Source organism: Anopheles maculipalpis, chromosome 2RL, assembly GCF_943734695.1.
Source record: "Anopheles maculipalpis chromosome 2RL, idAnoMacuDA_375_x, whole genome shotgun sequence".
Lineage (NCBI taxonomy): Eukaryota > Metazoa > Arthropoda > Insecta > Diptera > Culicidae > Anopheles > Anopheles maculipalpis.
In genome coordinates this window covers 44283255-44305125 of record NC_064871.1, presented here as the reverse complement: position 1 = coordinate 44305125, position 21871 = coordinate 44283255, and the positions used below count along the sequence as shown (strand labels likewise).

The window sequence follows — 21871 nt, the reverse complement described above, 5'->3', positions numbered from 1 at the left end:
TTAAAATAACCCAAAAATAAAAAAAAAATTACACAATTTAATTTTGACACACATCAAAGAACATTAGCAAACCACTTTTAAAAATCGAATCAGTTAAAAAAAAAATGATATTATAAGGTGCCCAAATTGTAGATTGATTGAAATACAAACTTAAGACATGCTTAACTATAGATAAATACAGTGGTTGTCAAAATAAAGTGCCCACCCCTTGATTTTTTACATTTTTGCCATGATTTTAGTGAGAAATGAAGTTAGAACACTGCAATTTTTTGTAAATGCTACTTTTAACGTACTCTAACAGATTCATTACCTAATCATAATAAATAAATTGTTTTGCACGCACCAAAAATAGTTCCATTTATTTTTCTAAAAAAAAGGTTTCAAAAAAAAGTGCCCACTGCGCAAAATTAGCCATAAACTTATCGTTTTGAAGCTATAAAAATGATCATTATGTCTTGACGCTTTGATACAAGTTGACATGTTTACTAAATGCATTAGCACATGTTTGTAACTGAAAAAGAAAAATACTTCGTGGTACACAGTTGACTCTTGTGGTTATTATGAAAAATTCAAAGCAAATTGCACTGTGTGTACGAAAGTTGGTTGTTCGGGCGATTGAGAAGGGAGATTCCCATCGAAATGTTGCAAAACAATACAATATTAGCAAAGCAGCCGTGGGAAAAATCATACAGAAACAAAACACGTTCGGATCAGTGGTGGATCGGCCAGGCAGAGGCAGGAAACCCAAAACGGATTCCAAAACGGACACTAGGATCGTTCGAGAGGTGAAAAAAAATCCAAAAGTGACTGTCCGCCAGATCCCGGAAACCCTTCGGCTACCCATTTCTGATAGTACTATTCGTCGCCGGATCAAAGCGCAAGGTTTCAACAACAAGCTTGCTAGGAAACGTCCGTTCATTAGCAAGGTTAATAAAGCTAAGAGGCTAAAATTTGCAAAAGACCATGCGGATAAGCCAATAGAATTTTGGAAAACAGTTCTGTGGACAGATGAATCGAAATTCGAACTGTTCAACCGAAAACGGCGGGACCGTGTATGGTGCAGAGCGGGTGAGGAGTTGCAAGACCGCCACATACAAGGAACAGTAAAGCATGGAGGAGGCAATGTGATGGTCTGGGGGTGTTTTTCGTGGGCAGGTGTGGGGAATCTAGTCAAAATCGATGGGATTATGACTTCTGATTCCTACATTAACATCCTACAAGAAAACCTGGAAGTGTCTCTCATCAAGACGGGCATTGAAGAGAAATTCATCTTCCAGCAGGATAATGACCCGAAACACACAGCGAACAAAACGAAGGCCTTCTTCCGTTTATGTAAGATTAAACCGATGGAATGGCCTCCGCAAAGCCCAGACCTCAACCCCATCGAGAATTTGTGAGCGATTCTCGATGCGAGGGTTGATAAAACAGGTGTGAAAAATAAAGAAACATATTTTAAAGCCCTGGAACACGCCTGGGAGAATATCGACCAACAACATTTAAAAAATTTAGTTGAAAGCATGCCGAAACGCCTTCAGCAGGTTCTGAAAGCCAAAGGGGGCCATATAAAATATTAGCAAATTTTGTGAGTGAAATAAATATATATTTTGTTAACTTAATTGAAGTGGGCACTTTTTTTTGAAACCTTTTTTTTAGAAAAATAAATGGAACTATTTTTGGTGCGTGCAAAACAATTTATTTATTATGATTAGGTAATGAATCTGTTAGAGTACGTTAAAAGTAGCATTTACAAAAATTTGCAGTGTTCTAACTTCATTTCTCACTAAAATCATGACAAAAATGTAAAAAATCAAGGGGTGGGCACTTTATTTTGACAACCACTGTATAGACAGACTCTATTTTTTATTTCTTGAAGGACAGGTCGAGTTCCTTCATCCATTAATATGAACCACTATAAGCTGCACTTCACAGACTTATTCTTATGGCTTATTTATTATGCTACGCTTCCTTCTCCATAGTTGAAATTTTTTTTATTAAAGCTATAAGAACAACTCTCGTAGAAACGCTTACGTGTAGTCATCAAAGCTTTTCAATATTTCGAATCCGATTGGATGACGTTTCTCCGCCAAAAATCATTGAGATGTGTTTACCGACCGTCAACGTATCGACAAGGTCGTATCCCCTCCTAAGAAAACAATGATTTGGCAAAAAAAAAACGCTCCTTCAAATATTTATCATCACATACGACACACGGTACGGTAAATATGTATTTTCCGTTTCGTTTTCTCTAAATTGGACGTAACTACACGTCAGAAGAAGACCCAGACTTTCCGTTACTTTTTATGTGGAATTTACCGACTTTCCTTGATGGGGCTTTCCCATTCGGCATCGTTTATAATATCAATAATTGACCACAATGCATTTATCGCCGTGCCGCATCAGCTAACCCAATTGGTTAGCCGGGTTAAGAACGTTGCCAATCATGCATCGATCGTCGCCGAGAGGGAAACAGTTTCAACTTGCAATACGGAACGGGTCGATCGGGTGTTCGCGTTGGTCGAATGAAGGTTTCCGACGACTGACATTTCCTGACGGCCCAAGCTAACGGTGGCGTCGGTGACAGTCAGCGCGCATAATTACGCGACTAATCGTACGCACGGCGAAACCCACCGAGTGAAACCTGTTCTCGGACCCACAGGCCGCTATCTGCCGATGGCTGCCAGGGAGTTTATCGTTTGTTCGAGGAGGGCCATTTGACCAGATGCCATTTTTTGTACGGGTCAGACTGGCTGGAATAACTGGCGTGTGGGCAGCAGCAGCAGCAGCAACAGCGACATTTGTGGAATTTACTTTGTAGGTTCCGTTTTAATTTGGTTTTGGTTGAGCTTTTGTATGAAGAAAGTCTTGGTCTTATAGAAAGTTGAATAAATTGTGGCTTATTTTTAAATTTGTTAAATAATTAGTTGATTTATGTTGAATGATGCTTGGCGTTAATGTTATGGCTTATGGCCTATGCTTGAATAATGATATCATAAGTTAAACAATCAAAAATTATGTAAAATCCTTACATTAATCGAATAAATTAATCCGAACCTCTCGAAGCCGATGATAAATATCATATTCCTCCCATGGATGATGAAACAAATGAAGTTACAATGATCTTCGCAGCACATCACTGTGATAAACTATACCTGTTTCAAGATCAACCATCTTGAGATTAGCATTTTTATAGCACTCGTGTTCGCTATAGACGCCATCTCATTTCTATTTATTGATTTAAGTTTAGTTTGGCTCGTATCTAAACGATTCGCTTGTCTGTCGTAGGTTTTACTTATCTAAAATTTCGAAAATCTGTGTCAATAAATTGGTATTTTTTTATCATTGATCACGTTGGAAAACAACTGATCTTACGCTTCTCCAAATGTTTCATTCTATTCCCTTCTAACAATTGATTGGGGCATGATTTTTTCCTTGTGTGTGTGTGTGTGTGTATGTAAGAATGTTTGTTCTTCTCCGATGGCCACAATCGGGTCCATAAATTTGCGATCTTCATCGATTTGTTCCGTTTTCTCTTTTTCTCCGCCAAATTCCACACCGCTACACATAGCACTGGCAACAGTAAAGTTCACACACCACCCTCCCTAACCACCAAGCTCTTCCCTTTCTTTCTTCCCGCACCGATCGTCCCGGTGCGCAGGCGGTCGCAGGGTCGACGGAAACCGTTCTTCGAAAAGTTCGGCACACTGCTCAAGCAACGGTCGGATGCGTTTCTGCTACACGTAAACAATCCCGTGCCACCACACAGCGAAGAGTCGGATGCTGCTAGCGGTGGTACAGCTGGACTGGCGGCCGCCACCAACGCTAACATCCCTCTGGGCCCGGCAGGGCTTCCACCGATCGTCGCCAACGGAGATGTCTCACCGGGCAGAGCGGGCGATGCTGAGAACTATGTAAGTAGTATGTGGAGCATTTATGTTAGAATGGGCGGGGGTAGGTTGTGTAGTAGGGCACTCGGGTGGACGGGAAACTCCACGGGGAAGTACCAAGACTGAGATGCATTAGCCGTTGTTGCGGTGAATGTTTGCCTTTGTGTGTGCTTTCCATAAATAACCCATCATCATCAATTTAAAGACACACACGTTCGATGTGTATCTCGGCCGTCCCGATCCATGTGAACCGATTCTGCGCTGGTTTTTGGCGAGGTTAGGTTGCTTTCGAAGCTGAACTTGTCGAACTTGCCGATCGGATTGCGTAGATGCGAAATGTTGGCGATTAGGTTTTGCGATCTGGCAGAAAAGAAGGATCAGAAATGTTTTATCTAAGCAGTGCCAAATACATCAGAAAAAGGATTAATTTATTTTAAAATTTAAAACAAAACAGATTGTTTTTGTTATTGTTCTTGGTAATAAAACTGTTTGCCTCATGGGCTATACAATCGTAAACTTAATCTAATTTAAAAACCAAAAACTATGGTAAACTGAAGAAGCCAGAGTTGAAACTGAGCCAGGATCGAAGAAAAGAGCAAAGAATTAGCATAGAAAAACATGAAGAAGTAAAAGAGGAAGAAATTCTAAAGAAAGATAGAAGATAGAGAGATGCCAAAGTCAAAATGGTCAGAAAAAAACATTGAAATGACGAAAACAAACCAGCAGTGGATCGTTTGAGCCACATACAGTGAGGCCCGCGGAAATCATTAAAGGTGGATGTGGACGAAGGGATCGTTTTGGGACATAGAGAGGAATAACAGAAAGGAGGGATGGCACGTCGGAAACTCCAAGAATCAATCCATCGATAAATATGGCTTGGACCTGGGAACGTCTCGGTTCCAATGAGGAGCGAAGCTCCAAAAGATGATACCGAGTTGAGTAGGGTGGTAATTCGACGAGGGAGCGACCAATATAAGTTGTGAATGATCTACCAGGCTTCGCCAATTCGTTTCAAAATAAATTATGGTAAAATGCGTGTCTTTAGTTCATAACTCCTGAAAGTATGCAATTTTCATGGTGATCATCACTAGAGCAATTTACCGAACTATCCAACGTATTTAGTGCCATATCTATCGTGTGTATCCAAAATGCTACAGCATTTTCAATTAGCTTTAAGCAAATTATACGAGGAACTTCACTTAAAGATATTATTGTACTCTGAATTTTTATTCTTGCGCGAAAAAGTGATGCACATTGAGGCAAAAGATTATTATTCGGCTATCCCTGATCAAAACGGAATAGTAATCGATCAATGGACAACGCACCAAAAAACCTCAAAGATGATACAAGGCACATTTATTTTTGGGGGTCCTAGAATAGGTCTGGTGGCCGATGCAACCGCTGTTGCATCCGGTCATCACATGGAAATCGAATCCCTTACGAGGCGTCTCCTCGTACGTAGGATTGACTATCCAGCTATGGGTAAAACAAAGTCAAGGAAAGCCAAAAATAGCAGGGCTAGAACTCTTGAGGTTATAACACCCTACAAAAAAAAGCAGCAAAAGAAAAAAAGAAGGTCCTAGCTAGCTGCCGAATGACCATCAATGAAGTTATAAAGTTTTTTCGTAAGATGTAAGAATCAATTTAATCTACAGAGGATCTGTTTCGTTTTCTAGAGAGTACCGCTGATTTCCCAAAAAAATAAATTATTCAAAAAAAATTAAAAAGCTTGAATAGCTTCTTGCCTTAAAAAACATTAGTTTTGGTAATTTTGGTGTGACTTTTGTTCTAAAACGAGTTAGCTTCACACAGGAACATTATAAGTTACAGTAGATGATTTTAAAACCTCATGGCGCTGTCTAATTCATGCTAGTGGATGATCCTGGCAGTTCTTTGCTTAGTAAAACCCAAAGCTGGGTCCAATTCTACAAGCATTCAATGTCATGTTCGAGCTTTAATGTAACACATAAAAAAATGCTGCGTTGAAGTCTGTAAGACCTATGAATCTGTAATCAAAAAACACAATAATTTGAAACATCTTCTTGGCTCATTTCATTGACCAGCTAAGTCATTCCGGCCATCAGATGGCTTAATAGACTTCTTGGTACCACTTAGATTCCCATCACTGCCGTGTGAAAGATCAGTGGCACTGTCGCTTCTGCCATAGGAACACCGATTACTGGTCACGATAAAACCTCACATATAGAACCTCTAACATATTGGGTATGTCTTGATAGGCTTGGTCTAAATTATGCAATTTTTAATCATTTATCTAAGCCGTCATACTTAGCATAAATTAACTAACTTCTTCAACCACATAAAGCAAGACAAAAAATTGCATTGCATACTACCAGGCGTTATAAACTGAAGAGTCAGCAACTGCGAAACCAAAAGCGTGATTCCACACCCCTCTTTTATATTACAATCAATCTTTTTTTACATTCTTGTATGACAAGGCACGACTGTAGCATTACTTTTGCATCCACCTAAACAGTGTAGAGGTAAACTACCACTGAGTAAATATTCTTTCTAAGCGCGCGAATGCGATCGATACCCAAGAGCAGCGCAGAGTGTGAGAACCCCAGAGCAGGAAAAAAAAGGGAAATCAAACTGAAGTAATTAGCAACAGAAGATTAGCATTGAACCGATCAACCACATCCCCACATAGGGTGGTAGCAAATGAAAAAAGGGAAGAAAAAAAAAATGCACTGAAGAGGGATGAAATGTTCAAAGAATTCTCAGCGAATACACACATACACGCCGCTGTGTGCTTCTTCTTCTACTTCTTCTTTTTGTTTCCGAACTATTTTTAAAGTATCGCTACCGATCGCTCATTTGGGTACGTGTTTTCTCAGTTTTCTTCAAATTTCTGACATCCAACATGTATCGGGAGTGCTGATTGATGGGGTCCTAATGGGGTAGCGTATAGCTGTAGACAGAGTGATACTGTGTGTAAATCTGAGGTTTTTAAATTGTTTGTGTGATGGGGTTAATGAGTAATAGCTTCACGCACTAACTGATATCTTCCAAGGCCGTAGATAACCCACCCGAGCAAGGTTAGCGTTTCCTCCGATTCGTTTCAACCGCGCATCAAGATTATGTGATCCAATTATGTGTCCATCTCGGCTGCATCAGACCGTGCATGAGTAATGAGAGTGAGAGAATTAGTTTCTTCTACATTCGGCTCGTCAATGTCGAATGACGCCAATAAGACGGGTTCTCGAGTTGCACACAGTTTCACTTGCAAATGTCAAGTGGGTGCATACGGAATCAGGAAGTCAGTTTAAGCAGTGAATTACCCCCCTTGGTCTATTTTTCAACAAAATGTGTTCCCCGTGGTTGAAACGATAACGATTAATCGCGCTCAGGATACACCAGGCCGCGCTAGAAGAAATGCAGCTGTCAAAATGCTTTCTCCAGCGCTTCCCCATTACATCGCTAGATTGCGTCTAGTGTAGCAACGAAGCTGACGGCAACCGGCAACGTCAAGATGGGCCCGCTTCTTTGCTGATAATAGTGTTACAGCCGGAGGTTTATCTGGTGCCGCATTGCAAGCGATCACATGTTGAGTGTAAGGCACACCATACAAGGGATGCTATTTTTATTTGCGCTCACTCTTAGTCGCCCTTGTACTGCTGAGTGGGTAACAATTACGCCGCCGGTACGATCGATTGCCCTATAGTGGTTGGTGAAAGTGTACGATCGTGCGAAATTGTCCAGTGATGAGGACGCTCCCTGTGAAAGCCGGTCAACAGTGACAAAGAAAAACGACCATTTTCCATGGACTTTTCCATGAGTAAAAATAATTCTTGTCCTCTAGAACAAAGAAAAACAGTTGAACTGGATTGCAGTGGATGTGGTACAGTTGGAATCAGTGAGCAAAGTGTAATAATTGGACTTGCAGAAATGGTAATCAACTATAATAGTGAACTATGCTTAAGTTGCTACGTGTCGCAATCTCGCTAGATCCATGTGCTCTGGTTTTGTCTTGTTATGTGGTGACTCACATCTGATTTACATTTACCGACGATCGTGTTGTGATGATTGAGTTAAAATATTAAACCAGCTGATGCACTTTCATAATCTAATGAGTGAGATAGGACGTGCGATAAGGTTTCCCTTTAAGCGAAAATAATGAGCTTCAAAGTCGCTCGCTTCGGAACAAGAGTTAGAGGAAGGGCAAACAAATGAAATTTGGAGAAACATAGAACCCTGGATAGCCACAGCTAGCAGATAGTAATTAGGAATCAATTTGTGTTGTGATCAATTGTGTTGCTTCGTAAGTCAGAGGCGATGACATAATGATCGTGAGACAATTACGCACGAGCTATTCTTAGTTACACAACTGATAAGAACAACAAGCGCCACTCGCTGTATCCAAGATATGAGCTTATTAACATATGCATTGAAATTAATGGACAATGAATCTAGTTTTATTCGGATTTTACATCAAAGAATCGAGCGATCCTTGAAAAGCTGAGACTTCAGCCATGGCCAAGCCGTAAAACGCTATGATCGAATTTTCCGTTGTTTCTGGTTCTTAACGATCAGTTGTAGTTTTCCATAGAGGTATCTTTACCACATAATAAGGTTCATTAGAGGTTAGTCTTAAAAATGTCTTCTGAGATCAGTTCAGGGGAGTTCTTCGATCAACAATGGACCCAACAATGAAAAGCCCTTCTCCTATTTATTTTGAATTAATATCATCTAATGTGCTGGGCATCTGTGTGGACAATGCCCATCTTATCCAGGATACTCTTCACCATTTCGACGAATGCTCTTCTGCATTTGGATCTGTATGCCACTTCATGAAAGCCAATAGATGATAATGCCTCATTATTTAGCAATACGGCCTGGCCGTCCTTTATGAATAAAAAAAAAATAATAATAATAATGCCTCATTATATTCGTCAGGTTTTGCTAGATTGGAAGTCCAGCCTCTAGCCTGCCTCTAGTAAATCTTGATGCGGTCTACAGACACTTTGTCTTACTATTTTTAATTTTTATGCTTATGAATAAAATCGTATCCATAAAATACAAAGGCAAATAAATAGTCGTGTGGATCTCTGGCACACAGAATCTTCAAATGATGTTATCAAAGGTCACAATATTTTCAACAATTTCAACACTTTTTACTCAAACGAACCCTCTTTTCTCTCTCTCAATTTATTTAAAAGGTTGAGATACTGTACGAGAAAGTGCTGCACGAAATCAAACAGGGCAACATTATCGACCGCCAGAAGAAACTCACGCAAAAAAGCCTCTATGCCTACATCCAGGAAGCATTCGGTGTGGACGAAACGAGACATGCCGTGCTGGAGCAGCGCGTCGACACCATGCTCGCCCAGGACATCTATCTGCGGGTGGAAATCATGGAGGCAAAGCTGAACGGACCACCGGAAGGACCCGAACAGCTACTGCCGAACGCGTTCGTGATCGTGTATCTGCAGGAGAAACCGCGCGAAACACATCGTACCGCAACGATACCGAGCACGCTCAATCCTTCGTGGAATCAGCAGTTTCCTGTGTAGGTAGAGGAGGGATCTTATTTCGAATGGTTTGAGAATGTTTTACTTAAGATATTTACTTCTTTTTGTAATCCTAATAGAGCTGTGAAGCAAGACACAAAGGAAACGCTTATAATCGAAGTGTTCAACAACTCGAACAATCCGAACAAATTTCTGCGAGCGCTACGAATTGCAAGGAAGTATCTGCTGTCGCTGTTCAATCCGGTTGCTTCGCACGCGAAAATGATTGGCCGTGCGAGCATTCCGTTGGAGGTAAATTCATTTGTTAAAATTGAATTTGGTTCGAGTGATTTAAAAATGACCGTTAAAATTCAAACAAACATATCAGTTAGTTTTACACGTTCACGTATAGATGGCGCTAGCAGTTGCACCATTGCGAATACCGCTTTGTAGGCAAATTTTTATTGATACCGGTTTGTTCTTCCACTCCTTCACTTACAGTCCATTACATCGACGGGATTGGTATCGTGGTACAATCTGGCGAAGAAGAAAAAACCCGACCCGCAGGGCACAATTAAGGTGAAATTCTTCTTCACCTCCAAGCTGGAAAAAGCAACCGCCAAGCACGAGTATGAACAGATGTTACGCTGCATCCTCGAGTATGAGCTGCGTAGCTCGAGTGTGGCCCGTTACTGGTGGGCCGGTAAGCTAACGAGCGAAGGTGAAGCCATCCTGCAACAGTACACCAAATGTGCCAATCTGAATGCCATCGAACAGACGCTTATTGCATGGTTTGTGTACACGCAAGTGCACCTAACCTATCCACTGTCGATCAGTTTGCTCGAGAGTGTGCTGGATAAGCTATGCGTGGGGTACGATGTGGCCCTTACATCGGATGAAGAGCGGGAACGGTTTTGGGAAGGTGCGCGACGCATCCTACCCTCCTGTCTGTCGATCATTGTGAAGATGCGCAAACGATTGGCCGGTGATAAGGATATTGTTAAGACGGTTAGCTCTGTACTTCAATTGCTGGCAAAGGCAGACCACCTTGCAACGCGGAAAGGAGCTAACCTATTTTCCGACGCTACCGTGCGGTAAGGAAACTCTTGTCTAGGAATTTGAAACAAAAAACAATCAAAGTCCATTCTTTCCTTTTCACCCTGAAGCACTCTGAAGCAGATGGCCCTGGACTGTACGAAACATTCCACCATGAAGGAAGCAACAGTGTTGGCAGTGCAGCTAGGCGCAAGGACCTGGTTCGAGACATCGCTTTCGACCGCCATTGAAGGCAGTCAGACGAACGAAGACAAACTCCGTTCGTTGATCAAGTTCGTGCAGCTACTACAGTCCGATCTGCTGCGTGCCAAGACGTACTACGATGGAGTCTTCAAGAGCGTAATGGACATTGACTATAGTCGAGAGATTTGCATCCAACACGAGGCACGCATCGTTTCCCATCTCCGTCCGATCGTCCAGACCATATGCAACGGTTTCAAGAAGATTACACTCCGGATGGAACAGCTTGAGCGTCGTGCCGAGATGGAAAGTCTCGACATGAGTTCCACACTGTTCGAGCTGTACCTTATACTGAAGCTGTTTCTGCAGCAAACGGACACGGTCGTACAGTGTGCCCACAATCCGTACATTGTCGAGTTTCACCAGTGGTTCCGGGGTGGTATCGTGTACTATCTGGATGTGTTTGCGATCAAGACGATTTCACGCGTAGTTACCGTGCTGGAGGAGGATGATTTGCGTACGGTTGGAACAGTATCGACGACGATGACGACGACGACGACAAACGACCGGCCAAAGTATTCTTCCTCTACTGGTGAGATATTGGAGATCATATCACAGATCAAGATCTTCTGGGATCAGCTAGCGTGGCCGGATAAGGATGAAATGAAGAAGTTCCTGAAGCGGAGCATTGGTGTAGGTTTCTTGATGGGTTTGTCTTATATTTTTCGCAACTAGTTCTCACAATGTATTGCACACTTGCAGGACATCTGTAGCTGTTGCATTTTCTATGCCGATCGTCTCTTGTCTAAGGTGAAAACCTTGGAAGGATCATCTACCAGCACCTCGGGAGGATTAAATGCAGCCCAGCTAGCTACACTAGAACGCTCACTTATGGTACTTTCGAACGTCAGCATTCTTATCGAGACGCTAGCGCGACTACCCCAAGAACTGGGATACAGTCAAACACGTGCAGGAGGTGATAGCGCTTCTTCGACCGATACTTCGGATAAGCCTCGAAAAACTTCCCTCGAACAGCTGATGGCTGACGAGATGTTACCGATCGAGGGTTTGTCGAGCTGGCGGCAAAAGTGTGTCCGCTACATTGCCGAACACGTGACACAGACCACGCGAAGTCTCGTCGTTGCCTGCGGTGAAGTGACTATGAACGGTGGGAGTCCTAACGGAACTGGGGCCAGTCTTGCGGGAGGATTCTTTTCCAGCAAATCACACCCATCGCCGGTGGAGAATGTTGAAAAGTTACGACATTGGATCGTACAATCGGCGGTCTTGCTTAAGGATGGACTAACGGAAGTGGACCTGCACGCCGTGGAGCAGGATCTTTGGACAGCTCTCGAGACAACGATGGATGAAATCATTAAAAAGCTTCTAGAGGTAATGTTTAACGCTCAAAGTTTTCTCTCCATCTTGTGCCATAATCTGTTGTGCTGTTCTTTTCTCCATATAGAAAAAGGACTCACTGGCAACGTTCCAACGGTTGCGGAATTGTTACGAACAGCTCACCCAACACTACTTTCGCACACTAAGCGAAACGATCGCTTGTTCCACGATCGGTGAACGGTTGGAAACGTTTAGCTGCACCACCAACGAACTTATCCACCGGTACTATCTCGAGCGTGTCCGGCAACAGGAACTGCTGGAAGAACCGGAAAATGGACAGCTAACCGTGCGCTGTTGGTTCCAACCGGATGGGCTACAGATTAAGGTACTGCGAGCCGAGCAGCTACGGTTGCCGAAGGACTACAAACACTCGTGCGACAGTTACGTGAAGATTAACGTACTGCCACCGGATCAGTTCGGCCCACCGGCATTGCCCGAGCTAAAGACGAAGACTAAATCAAAGAACTTTTCACCCATCTACAACGAATCGTTTACACTGTAGGTTCAACTACCCGGAGGACTAAACCCCGTTATTGATTTTATGTTTCTTGTTTTAATTTTACAGAAAAATTAACCCTGTCCAACATTCCCTGAAGGACGCACTGCTCATGCTAAACGTGAAGGTGTCCGAGCTGCTTGGACTCAGCCAGAAGCATATAGGGGAATGTTTTCTACGTCTCGATGCCATTCCGGTGGTACGCGATGCGAGTGAAGCACACGAGATCGCACCCATCACCATTCCACTTAGCCTTCCATTTACGATCGGTAAGTGTGTGTGTGCGTGTATGAGGGCGTAAGAATGAAGAGGAAGTTTCTAAAAATTCATCCATTCTCTTCTCCTTATAGCTTCCTACTCCGTAACGGCACTCGAAAATCGCAACCATGACAAAACAGCGGCACAGTTTTTGAAAAAGTTGAAGCAAAAAATGGGCATCGCACCGTACACGATGAGTACGCTTAGTCTGTGAGTTCCTGCCCGATTTTGTTGTTGATAGTGATAGTTGGAGCTAGAGCATACACTCTGCTAGGACAACTTACTGTATGACATTAGCTAGGTGATACCGTGATATCGCATCATGTTTTTAAATTCTTTTCATTTTTCAGACAAGTTAAGCATTATGGTCGTGATTTTTAAGGATCCTGCTTTTCGTTAGTTTTTATTTTAAATTAAGTATACAGTTGTAGCTACGGTAAAGTGTAATAATAATGCTCATACTCGAATTTTGTATAATAAAGAAACTAAAATCCTGTTACTGTGAAGCAATGACTAAATTTGGCGTTATTTGTAAGTATATTAAAATAAGGTTGTAAATAAGAATTGATATTCAAATCGCACTGAACCACACCAAACTATATCAACAATGGCTGCGTACTATCCGAAAGCATAATAAACATGTCAACGGATTCTAATGGAGGCGCATGGTGCTTCAAGCTTATCATTTGGCTGCGTACTTGATTTTTATGCGAGAAATGGTTAATAGTGCAGAAGATTAACGAATACAGAAATAAAACCGACACAAATGTTTCGATTTTTCATACGCTTACGCTGTTACCTGGTGGTTGGCCCACCGGTCAGTGGTCAATGTATTCTGGTTGAATACATGCCGTTAAAAATTGAGAGTTTTATCTCTCAACAGCACCTAGGACGAAAACAGTAAAACTTCTTTGCGCAAAAGTTTTTTCGTACCGTCTGCTCAATTGTGTCACATTTCTTGTCGGCCGAAAAGATCTGGCAAATATCTATCAGATTCTGGCCTTTCTGGAGAACCTGAACCTGGGTGACCCAAAGGAAAATGGGAGCCGAACGAAGTTTTTATGCCCCTGGAGCTGTGGTACAAAATCGATTAAAAAGGATATCACATCCCGTTTTATTTGCTCCAGGGGAATGGTATTGACTGATGTGATCTATAGTACAAGGAGCCTCCCAATAGTTGCCCCATACATTAAAAAGTATCTCAAAAATGGCGCAGTGATGTTGTTATTTAATCGAAGCAAGTGATGGAAAGCATGCATTTGGGGATTGTGGGGGAGTAGCCAAAGTTGTGTGCACCCCAGAACCATCTGATCGCAATTTTCGAGATAAATTTGAAGAGGAAAATCTATCTGTTTGGGCAAAATGCTTCGTAAGCATTGAAGCGTTGCGATACTGATCATACCTAACGATCACTTGGAAGACAAGCATACCCATAAGGGTGTGGTTTATGGGTAAAAGGTTAGCAAGAAGAAAAAAAAAAGCAAGGGAAGCTCTGTCGAGATCGAAAGCACACCGAAGACACACCGTTGGAAGCACAGCCACAAATTTGGTAATAAAAGCACGAATCAATAAAAATAAACTTTGCCTTGCTTAAAGTCGTTCTGCGATTAGCGCAAAACACTTTTGTTAATAATCAAAAGCAATTATTGACGAGGGAAAAATATTTTTCTTAAATTCAAGATTTAGTAAAGAAATCAATGCAATTTGATAGGTAACATTATATGTAACCGTTTCATTTTATCGAGATAGATAAATATGTGTGTGTAAATTCCTTTTTTTTGTGTAAATTTTTTGCATTTTGCATTACTGGAATCTTATCACACAACTTTATGCTCTTTCTGTACGATGGAGACGCCTTATGCTTCACTCTTACCATTCGGCTGCATACGTTGGGCGGCTTGGTTTTCTCAAAAAACATTATTTGATAATTATTTTTCTTAAAATCAATAAATTAATTAACACTTTACTCAACATAAATAGTCGAAATCACTAATTTAAGGTAAAACGGTATCGGGTACCGTAACGCTGGTTCGCACATGTTATGGCAGCTAGTTTCATTCTACCTCCTGCCCAACGTTGCTGTCGACTTGATTCTCGATGTGAGTTTGCTCATCCGAAGCGCCACTATGTTCGGAACTGTTCGTTGTAGTTGGAGGTAGGTAAATGGTGTAGATCCTTTAAAAAAAGATTGTAAGAAATTATGTTAGTCACAGAAAAAGTTACAAGCATCTCAAAATTAAGCCCTAGCAATTACCTCGATACGGGATACGATTCATCAATCACGTCAAACATGCGCTTGAAGCGACAGGACAGGAGATTCTCTTCCGGACAGTACAGAGCATTATCTACGGTAAATGCTTCCAGTGCGGTCAGCGCAAACTTGGTCATCTCACCAAGTCGTTGTTCGTAGTCATCTGTGGGGTGAAAAAATGAGTATGTAAGCTATTAACAAGAACAAACACCATACAAACAATCATTCTTACATTGCAAATCGTACGATCGTCGACGATCTTCCTCACTACTTTCATCGCTGTGACCACCACCGGACGGCTTCAGTGTGGGAATGAAGAACAGCAAGCAGAGAAGAGCGATAAACTTTACAATCTTCTTGAAGATAACGAGCTTGAGCAGTATTTTGCCGATGGTGAATAGATCGAACTTGAACTTCAGCTTGCTGAGTAGCCAATTTTCCGGACTAAAGTACGGCATGCCATGGCTGACAGGGCCGGATGGTGGTGGCGGTGGAGGGCCATAGATTGGTTTTGGTGGACCATAGACGGGTTTCGGTGGTGGTGGACCGTACTCTTTGTGTGGGGCCGGTTGGTAGAGCTCGTTACCAGCAGGAGGACCATAGTTTGCGGAAGGCACACTGTAGTCATAAGAGCTAGATGGGACGATGTTGTAGTCACCGCGGGATATCCGTATCGGAGTGCCTGTTAGAAAGAAAGAGAGGTGTAAGATACAAAAAGAGTTATATTGGGTGTGATCAAGGCAGAGTTTTAGTTCTACTTCTTTTCGTATTATTTGTGAATAACCTTTAGAATGTCCTTCAACGGGACGTGGTGTTCGTCGAATGGTCTTTAACTTTGCAACTAAAAATACTTTATTTCAACGTATAGCCTATCAAGATCTCCTCTTTTATTTAGCTCTAAAATTAATAGAACTCGTATAAGTGCACATGTTGTACATCAGACCTAGGTTTTTGTTCTGATTCTAAGCTGACTTTTAAGGTACAACATTCTAAAACTGTGACTAAAGCCTACAACTCTTTAGAAATGATTGGAAGAATGACATCTAAATTCCATAATCCAGCCTTCTTGAAGGTGCGATATTATTAGTCAATAAGATAAATTCTGGAAAAAACATCCATAATCTGAACGTGAGCTGCGTTAGAACGTGTCCAAAGATCATTTACACGTCTTGCCTTCCGCAAATATGTTTGTCTTCAAGGTCGGAAATATGTCAAACGCTGTGCTTCGAGACGCTTGAATCCCATAGTATCATCGCCCAATATTCTTTAAATATTTTCACCCTAGTTCATCCCTAAAGGATTAGGAGTTGAAATATTTTGCTTCGATCCTGAACTCCCTTGGCAATTACAGTCTTGGCTGACAGCTGCATGATTCAGAATCCGATCCTTTCCAGAATTGTTTAGGTATTTTCCACTAATGTACGCATTCACTGGATTTCCGCATATCTTTGCCCAGTTTTCGTTTTCGCTGTTTAGTTTTCTTCCCTCCTCCGGTTCACTTCTTCACACTTCCTATCCACATCCCCCATCAGCCCAAAATCCTAGCAAAAACAGAGTTTCTCGAGGATTATTGATGCTTGCGCAAGATCAATTGAGGATAATCAAAATATTTTTGACTTCGTTCCGATGTTATTTGGCACGTTAACTTCCCACATTTTTTTTGTGGTAAGAAAATAAAATTAGGTGGAGATATCTTCTAAAAACCGCGGGACGTTGCCAAAACATTTGGGAAAGCATCAAAAATTCATGGGACAAAGTCAAGAAATATAGAAGAAAGCGTCAAGCATATAATTTTAAATCTATGTAGGACACACTCAGGACGGTAACAACTAACACAATATTCCGACAGAACAATAGTTGTAAAGTGAACTATTATATGTTAAGATTGGTGTTTAATGATACAGAAGAACTACATAAGTCTGCCCAGATGGACAGCACTATCATTGGAACATTTAACCCTGTCTGGAGTCTGACTGCTTGGTAGTATTTGCAGTGTTGCCGTGAAGGCTGATCCTTTCATGGACGCAGCTTATCCGTACACTCGGTGTTGTTGGGTACTACCTCCTTCCGATCTGTAGCGGAATAATATCCTAACGATTATTTGCATTTTATGTGTTCACTTGTTCGTTTCTGAAGGGCTACCACAATGCGATTGTTCTTGCATCTTTGCAGATCCGTCATTCACATACCCTTCAAACCTCATTTATTGCTGGACACTCGATATATTTGGACGCACCTTCCCGTCAGCCGACTGGGTGAGTTCCCATTCACATCCCTACTAGACTGATGCGTGATGGTCAGAATGATTCTTTTCTTAGAGCGCGTGTATTTATTTCTATCCAAAATAAACTATTCTAGCAATACGGCCAGATCCAGCTATCAGAATAAAAACTCTATTCTAGTCCTGTAGTATCTGATGTATGACAGTAAAAGTGTCCCAATCCCGATCGGTTACAATTAATTACAACTGTCTTGTAAAATTGCTACGATTACTTCCGAATGTAAAGAGTTGATTAGAAATTGGGTACAAACACGCTTATACTGAAGCTTCTGAGAGTAAAAAATGTGACCAAAATTAAATTTCTCTAGTTGATATCCATTCTTCAATGTGAGAATGCACTGAGTATTCAGTATTCTTACACTGTCTGATGTACAGAAGTGAGTCTAGCTTTTGCTTATCTTGGAGATAATTAAACAAGATGTGGTTTGGATGAAGAAAGCTTAAGAAAAAGAATTGACTTTGTATCTCAAACTTCACCCATGACTGGAACACATTTTTTGACGATGAGAAAACCTGATCACTACTAAGTCACCATAAACGTACCACTTAATGATAAAAACAAATACTTATAGAAAGTCTCCTATCAAAACACACAAAGTTTCACTTTCACCAGCACAAGCGTTGATAATCCTTACCTTTGTACGGTGGCGTGTTAATTTTATGTGAATTTTTCAATGCCGCCAAATAGGAATCTTTCGCATTTTTGGCCTCATCAACTTCTGCCGCTCGTCCTGTACCGGCCGCCACCGTCAGTATCACGATTAGTGTAATTTTCCACATCGCGCTAACAACTAGCGAGCTTATTAATACACCAAATGGTCAGTTTCTTGTACACCACACAACGAAGCTGCAACACGTTTCGAGTCGTATCCAAAAAGAGGCTTTATACTTCTAGAGACACACACTTCACTGGTGACCGGTGACACACGCACGTCCGTATCGCACAAAATCACTCTATTAACTGACAGCTACCGGTTCATCAAAGACTACTAAAATAAAAGCTTCGCTTCGGAGCTGGCAGAGCTTTCCGGTAGGGCACACTGGAAACGCATCTTCCGTTTCATTCGTGCGCCAATGAAACGGACAACAACACTCCACTATTGTTCCGCTACTATTGAACGATCGTTCTACGATGCATCACACGTGCGATAGGGGAGCGTGGGGCCAAATACACTCGCGATTTGTAAACTATCTGCTACTAGCTGTAAGAAAAGTAGCTAAAATAATAAAAAATATTTACAGTAGATAGATTATATTGTTTATTTTTTATTTATTTTAAGTACGACGGCTTGCGCCGTATTGTCAACACCGCATGTAAAGACTATGTGTATGAACTAGATTAACTGGAGATAGATTATATTGTATTGAAGATATTTTAGATTATATAGCAAGTTCTAAAGACAAATATTGAATTACCCTCCACCCCATCCTCCCCCCAGGGACCCCTGTTAGGCGAGGGCGGCTGGCGGGTACCAACTCCACCCATAGGTTATTCTGCAACAAATCAACCAACAACCAAGAATACAGTTTAAAAAAAAAACGGTGCGCTACATGTCCGGTTGGTGACAATCACAAACAGTGTAGAACTCACCCATCTAAAAAAAAATGTTCGGTGATCCTCTACGTCGAGGGGTTCATTCGGCAGGCCAGTCGTTCATTTCCAACATAGAGTCCGGGTCTACTGTAATATTTGTAGAAGTAATTGTTGTTTGTAGTTGGTTCAGTTATGATTAAGGATTTTAGTGGGCCTTACTGATCAACGACGTAGAACGTAACAGAATAAAGCACACTTTTTTAGTACCTCCGTGCCGAAAAGGATTTATAGACAATATTACATTATACAGTGATCTATCTGATTCATACTTTTCACCATATTTAATGGCGTAGGCTCTGAAGACAACTGTAGTACAAAAAAAAACGCCCATGAAAAAGATACAAACCCACAGCATATAATAGAGGAGAAAGAACAAGGTTAGATAGTGCAATTATGAAACGGAATCATAAGACGTTATCTCTGACGAGTCGGAAGATAGGCATCATGTAAGTGAGGTTTCTCATGGCTGTTGAAGGAGATAAACAGGGAATTTTCGTCCATGTTGACTAGGATAAATACTGAAATTCTGGACTATGTTAGCATACATAAGCAGTTATGTTCTTAGGTAAATTCTACTGAAAATACTAACGAACACTCCTCGCTTCAGTAAAATGGCCCCACTTTCCTCTACGCTTAAACGATCAGCTTCAACAGATTAAACAATATGGCTCAATTTGGTACTTCATCGTCGCTTCGCACATATTACTATGGCACGTCATAGTTTCTTTTTTCTTTCTCTCCCTCAAACAGCTAATGATAATCAGTGTGTTTTTTATTAGTTGCGAGCGCATTCGCACACAGTGACGTGAGCACAATGTGATCACCGCACCGCTAAGAACCACCGCTGCAACAAAACAAGAGAAAGAGAAATTTCGTCTACAACGGCTCCAAAGGCACTTGCGCCTCCGGAAACCCCAAAAAGACGTCCCCCATTTAATAACTGTCTACCAGCCGGAACGAAACCCCAAAACAACCACACCACGGGCACGGAACTAAGAAAGCGCAATCGATCTACTGCTGGCCGTACACAAAGCACAAACATGTCACGCATGCTTTGCATGCGTAAAAGGGCTCGCCTACGCGTAAGCATGTTCCAACGCCGGCGTTCGATGGCCTCAAAATCGGTGAGCGCAAAAATGCGTACGCAAATGCTAAGCACGTGTCAGGACAGTTTCTCCCGAGTTACCGATCGATACCGATCCGGATTTTACCCCGGGAATATAGCAAACGTATCCGGAACATCTGGGGCACGTCGGGGGCCGGTACATTGGTAAAAGTGCAATTTTGCCGTTTCACTAGCCTGGTAGTCGGTACCGAACACTATGGAACTGTGCCAAAAGCGGGATGGGAAAAGATTGCGAGCGAACATTGGAAGATTGGCGTCAAAAGCGAAAGTTGACCGTTTCTGATAAAGAAGGGATGAAGTTATTAAGCTGTTAAGGAAGTGTTTTAATGTTTTACGTGTTGATGAACGTTATTAATCAGTAATGAGGTTTCAGATTACGCACCGGATATGACCGATGGATGACCTTTTTTTTAAATGTCGACGGGTGGGTAATTTTGATCGAGTTTAAATGAAAAATCGGATATTCTTGTAATGGACACTACGGATCTTAAAACGAAGGATTGAAAGTGAATGCATAGAAAAATTTGTTATTTCAAACGTTGGATAGTTGAAGTCCAATAGGGTGTATGTTATATGTTCAGTTCTTTTTAGTCTGAAGATCCGAAGACCTTACATTCCTGGATATTTTGAAATAATTACGACGAATACCAGATGTGATCTGCTACCCGTACTTTTGCCTATCGTAAATGGCGGATGAATCCCTTGATCGAATGATGCCGATACCTCTTGATTGACAGACATTCCTACTACGGAGGGACGGTCCGGATGGGGTGTATACCTACTAGCGGAGTTGTCGCCTACACCACTGGGCCTCCCCAAGATCATGTGATCAACAGAGGTGTGGAGAAGTATCACATAGACGTTTGCTTTTCCGGACATAAGTCACTGTGGATTTACATACATACGTCGTTAGCCTAGCAGCATCAGGTCCAAAATCGAGACCCCTTTATGTAGTATGGGATGCCGTTAATCTCTCCAAATGCTCGAAGACCCCCGAGGTCCTCTCATTGCTATCTGGCTATTCCAAAGCCCGCTTATAAGACGATCCACCTCTGTCAATATGGATGAACCCCCTGCAAAACTGAAGGCCTCAAACATTTGCTTAGTTTGCTTGTATTATGATCCTCCCCTGGCCCCAGCTCACCGTGACAAGAACAAATTACCTATAATTTTCCCACAAAGTTTAGCACGACTTTAGTCTGTGTTACTAAATCCACATGTAGCTCAAGTTGCTAAAGCAGTGTTACAGGGAGAAGGAGTCCGAATAAGGATGTTGGCTATCTGATTCTCATGGGAGTAGACAGACCGCCTAGCGAAAAAGCTTTCGTAATATAGACCCCAGAGTCTAATATATAATATAATATATAATAAAGACCCCAGAGTCGAGAGCTTGCGAAGCCTAGAGTAATCACAATACAATGAAATAACGATCGTGAAGGTACCGAATATCTTTTACTACTTGGTGATCGTCACTCTCTATCTCTATCATGCTCTTTCATGGCTCGCTATTAACAGCTACACTATGACTCCTTTCAGCTCATACCAATAGCACCGTGTATTCTGTCCTTCCTGACACCTTCCATATTAATGACACCTTCAGAATGCATTTGCTTTTTTTTCCTTCAAAAATTCTGGAGAACTGAAAAAAGCCCATGGCAGAAACGACCCGGACGTAAGGATCAGGACAATTTTATGTCTCAAGCACACAAGCTATTTGATTACAAATCGTTCTGATTCGTTGAATGTTGGGCGAGATGGTGTCTTCAACTGCGAGCATTTACTACGAAAGCTTGTACGACTACGATGGCTGGCGAGTGGCAGATAAATACTCTGAGAGTCCCCAACAAGCAAAATTGAAATTGATGCCTCTATCACATCG

At 41.7% G+C, this 21871-nt stretch overlaps 2 protein-coding genes across 2 annotated transcripts; one reads left to right on the top strand and one right to left on the bottom strand.

The window, feature by feature from the left end:
* The first annotated feature begins 1187 nt into the window (after nt 1–1187).
* LOC126567156 (protein unc-13 homolog 4B-like) lies at nt 1188–12954 on the top strand. The gene is made up of 10 exons (XM_050223389.1): nt 1188–1393; nt 3566–3908; nt 9062–9411; nt 9493–9664; nt 9854–10446; nt 10519–11281; nt 11351–11980; nt 12054–12484; nt 12552–12751; nt 12833–12954. Exons 1-10 carry the CDS (start codon nt 1188–1190, stop codon nt 12952–12954), a joined length of 3810 nt encoding a protein of 1269 aa, XP_050079346.1.
* A 1840-nt stretch (nt 12955–14794) lies between these two features.
* On the bottom strand, nt 14795–18052 carry LOC126567155 (uncharacterized). Its single transcript, XM_050223388.1, has 4 exons — nt 17908–18052; nt 15224–15673; nt 14995–15154; nt 14795–14915 (listed from the first exon to the last, which is right to left on the bottom strand). The coding sequence occupies exons 1-4, from the start codon at nt 18050–18052 to the stop codon at nt 14795–14797; spliced, it is 876 nt and encodes a 291-aa protein (XP_050079345.1).
* Nucleotides 18053–21871: the final 3819 nt, after the last annotated feature.

Coding starts and splice junctions, on each gene's coding strand:
- LOC126567156 (XM_050223389.1), top strand. CDS start 1,188: ATGACTTCTGATTCCTACATTAACATCCTACAAGAAAACCTGGAAGTG. Junction 11,282..11,350: donor TCCTGAAGCGGAGCATTGGT/GTAGGTTTCTTG, acceptor GCACACTTGCAG/GACATCTGTAGCTGTTGCAT. Junction 12,485..12,551: donor TACAACGAATCGTTTACACT/GTAGGTTCAACT, acceptor TTAATTTTACAG/AAAAATTAACCCTGTCCAAC.
- LOC126567155 (XM_050223388.1), bottom strand. CDS start 18,052: ATGTGGAAAATTACACTAATCGTGATACTGACGGTGGCGGCCGGTACA. Junction 15,155..15,223: donor ACGATCGTACGATTTGCAAT/GTAAGAATGATT, acceptor TTCACCCCACAG/ATGACTACGAACAACGACTT. Junction 14,916..14,994: donor GAATCGTATCCCGTATCGAG/GTAATTGCTAGG, acceptor CTTTTTTTAAAG/GATCTACACCATTTACCTAC.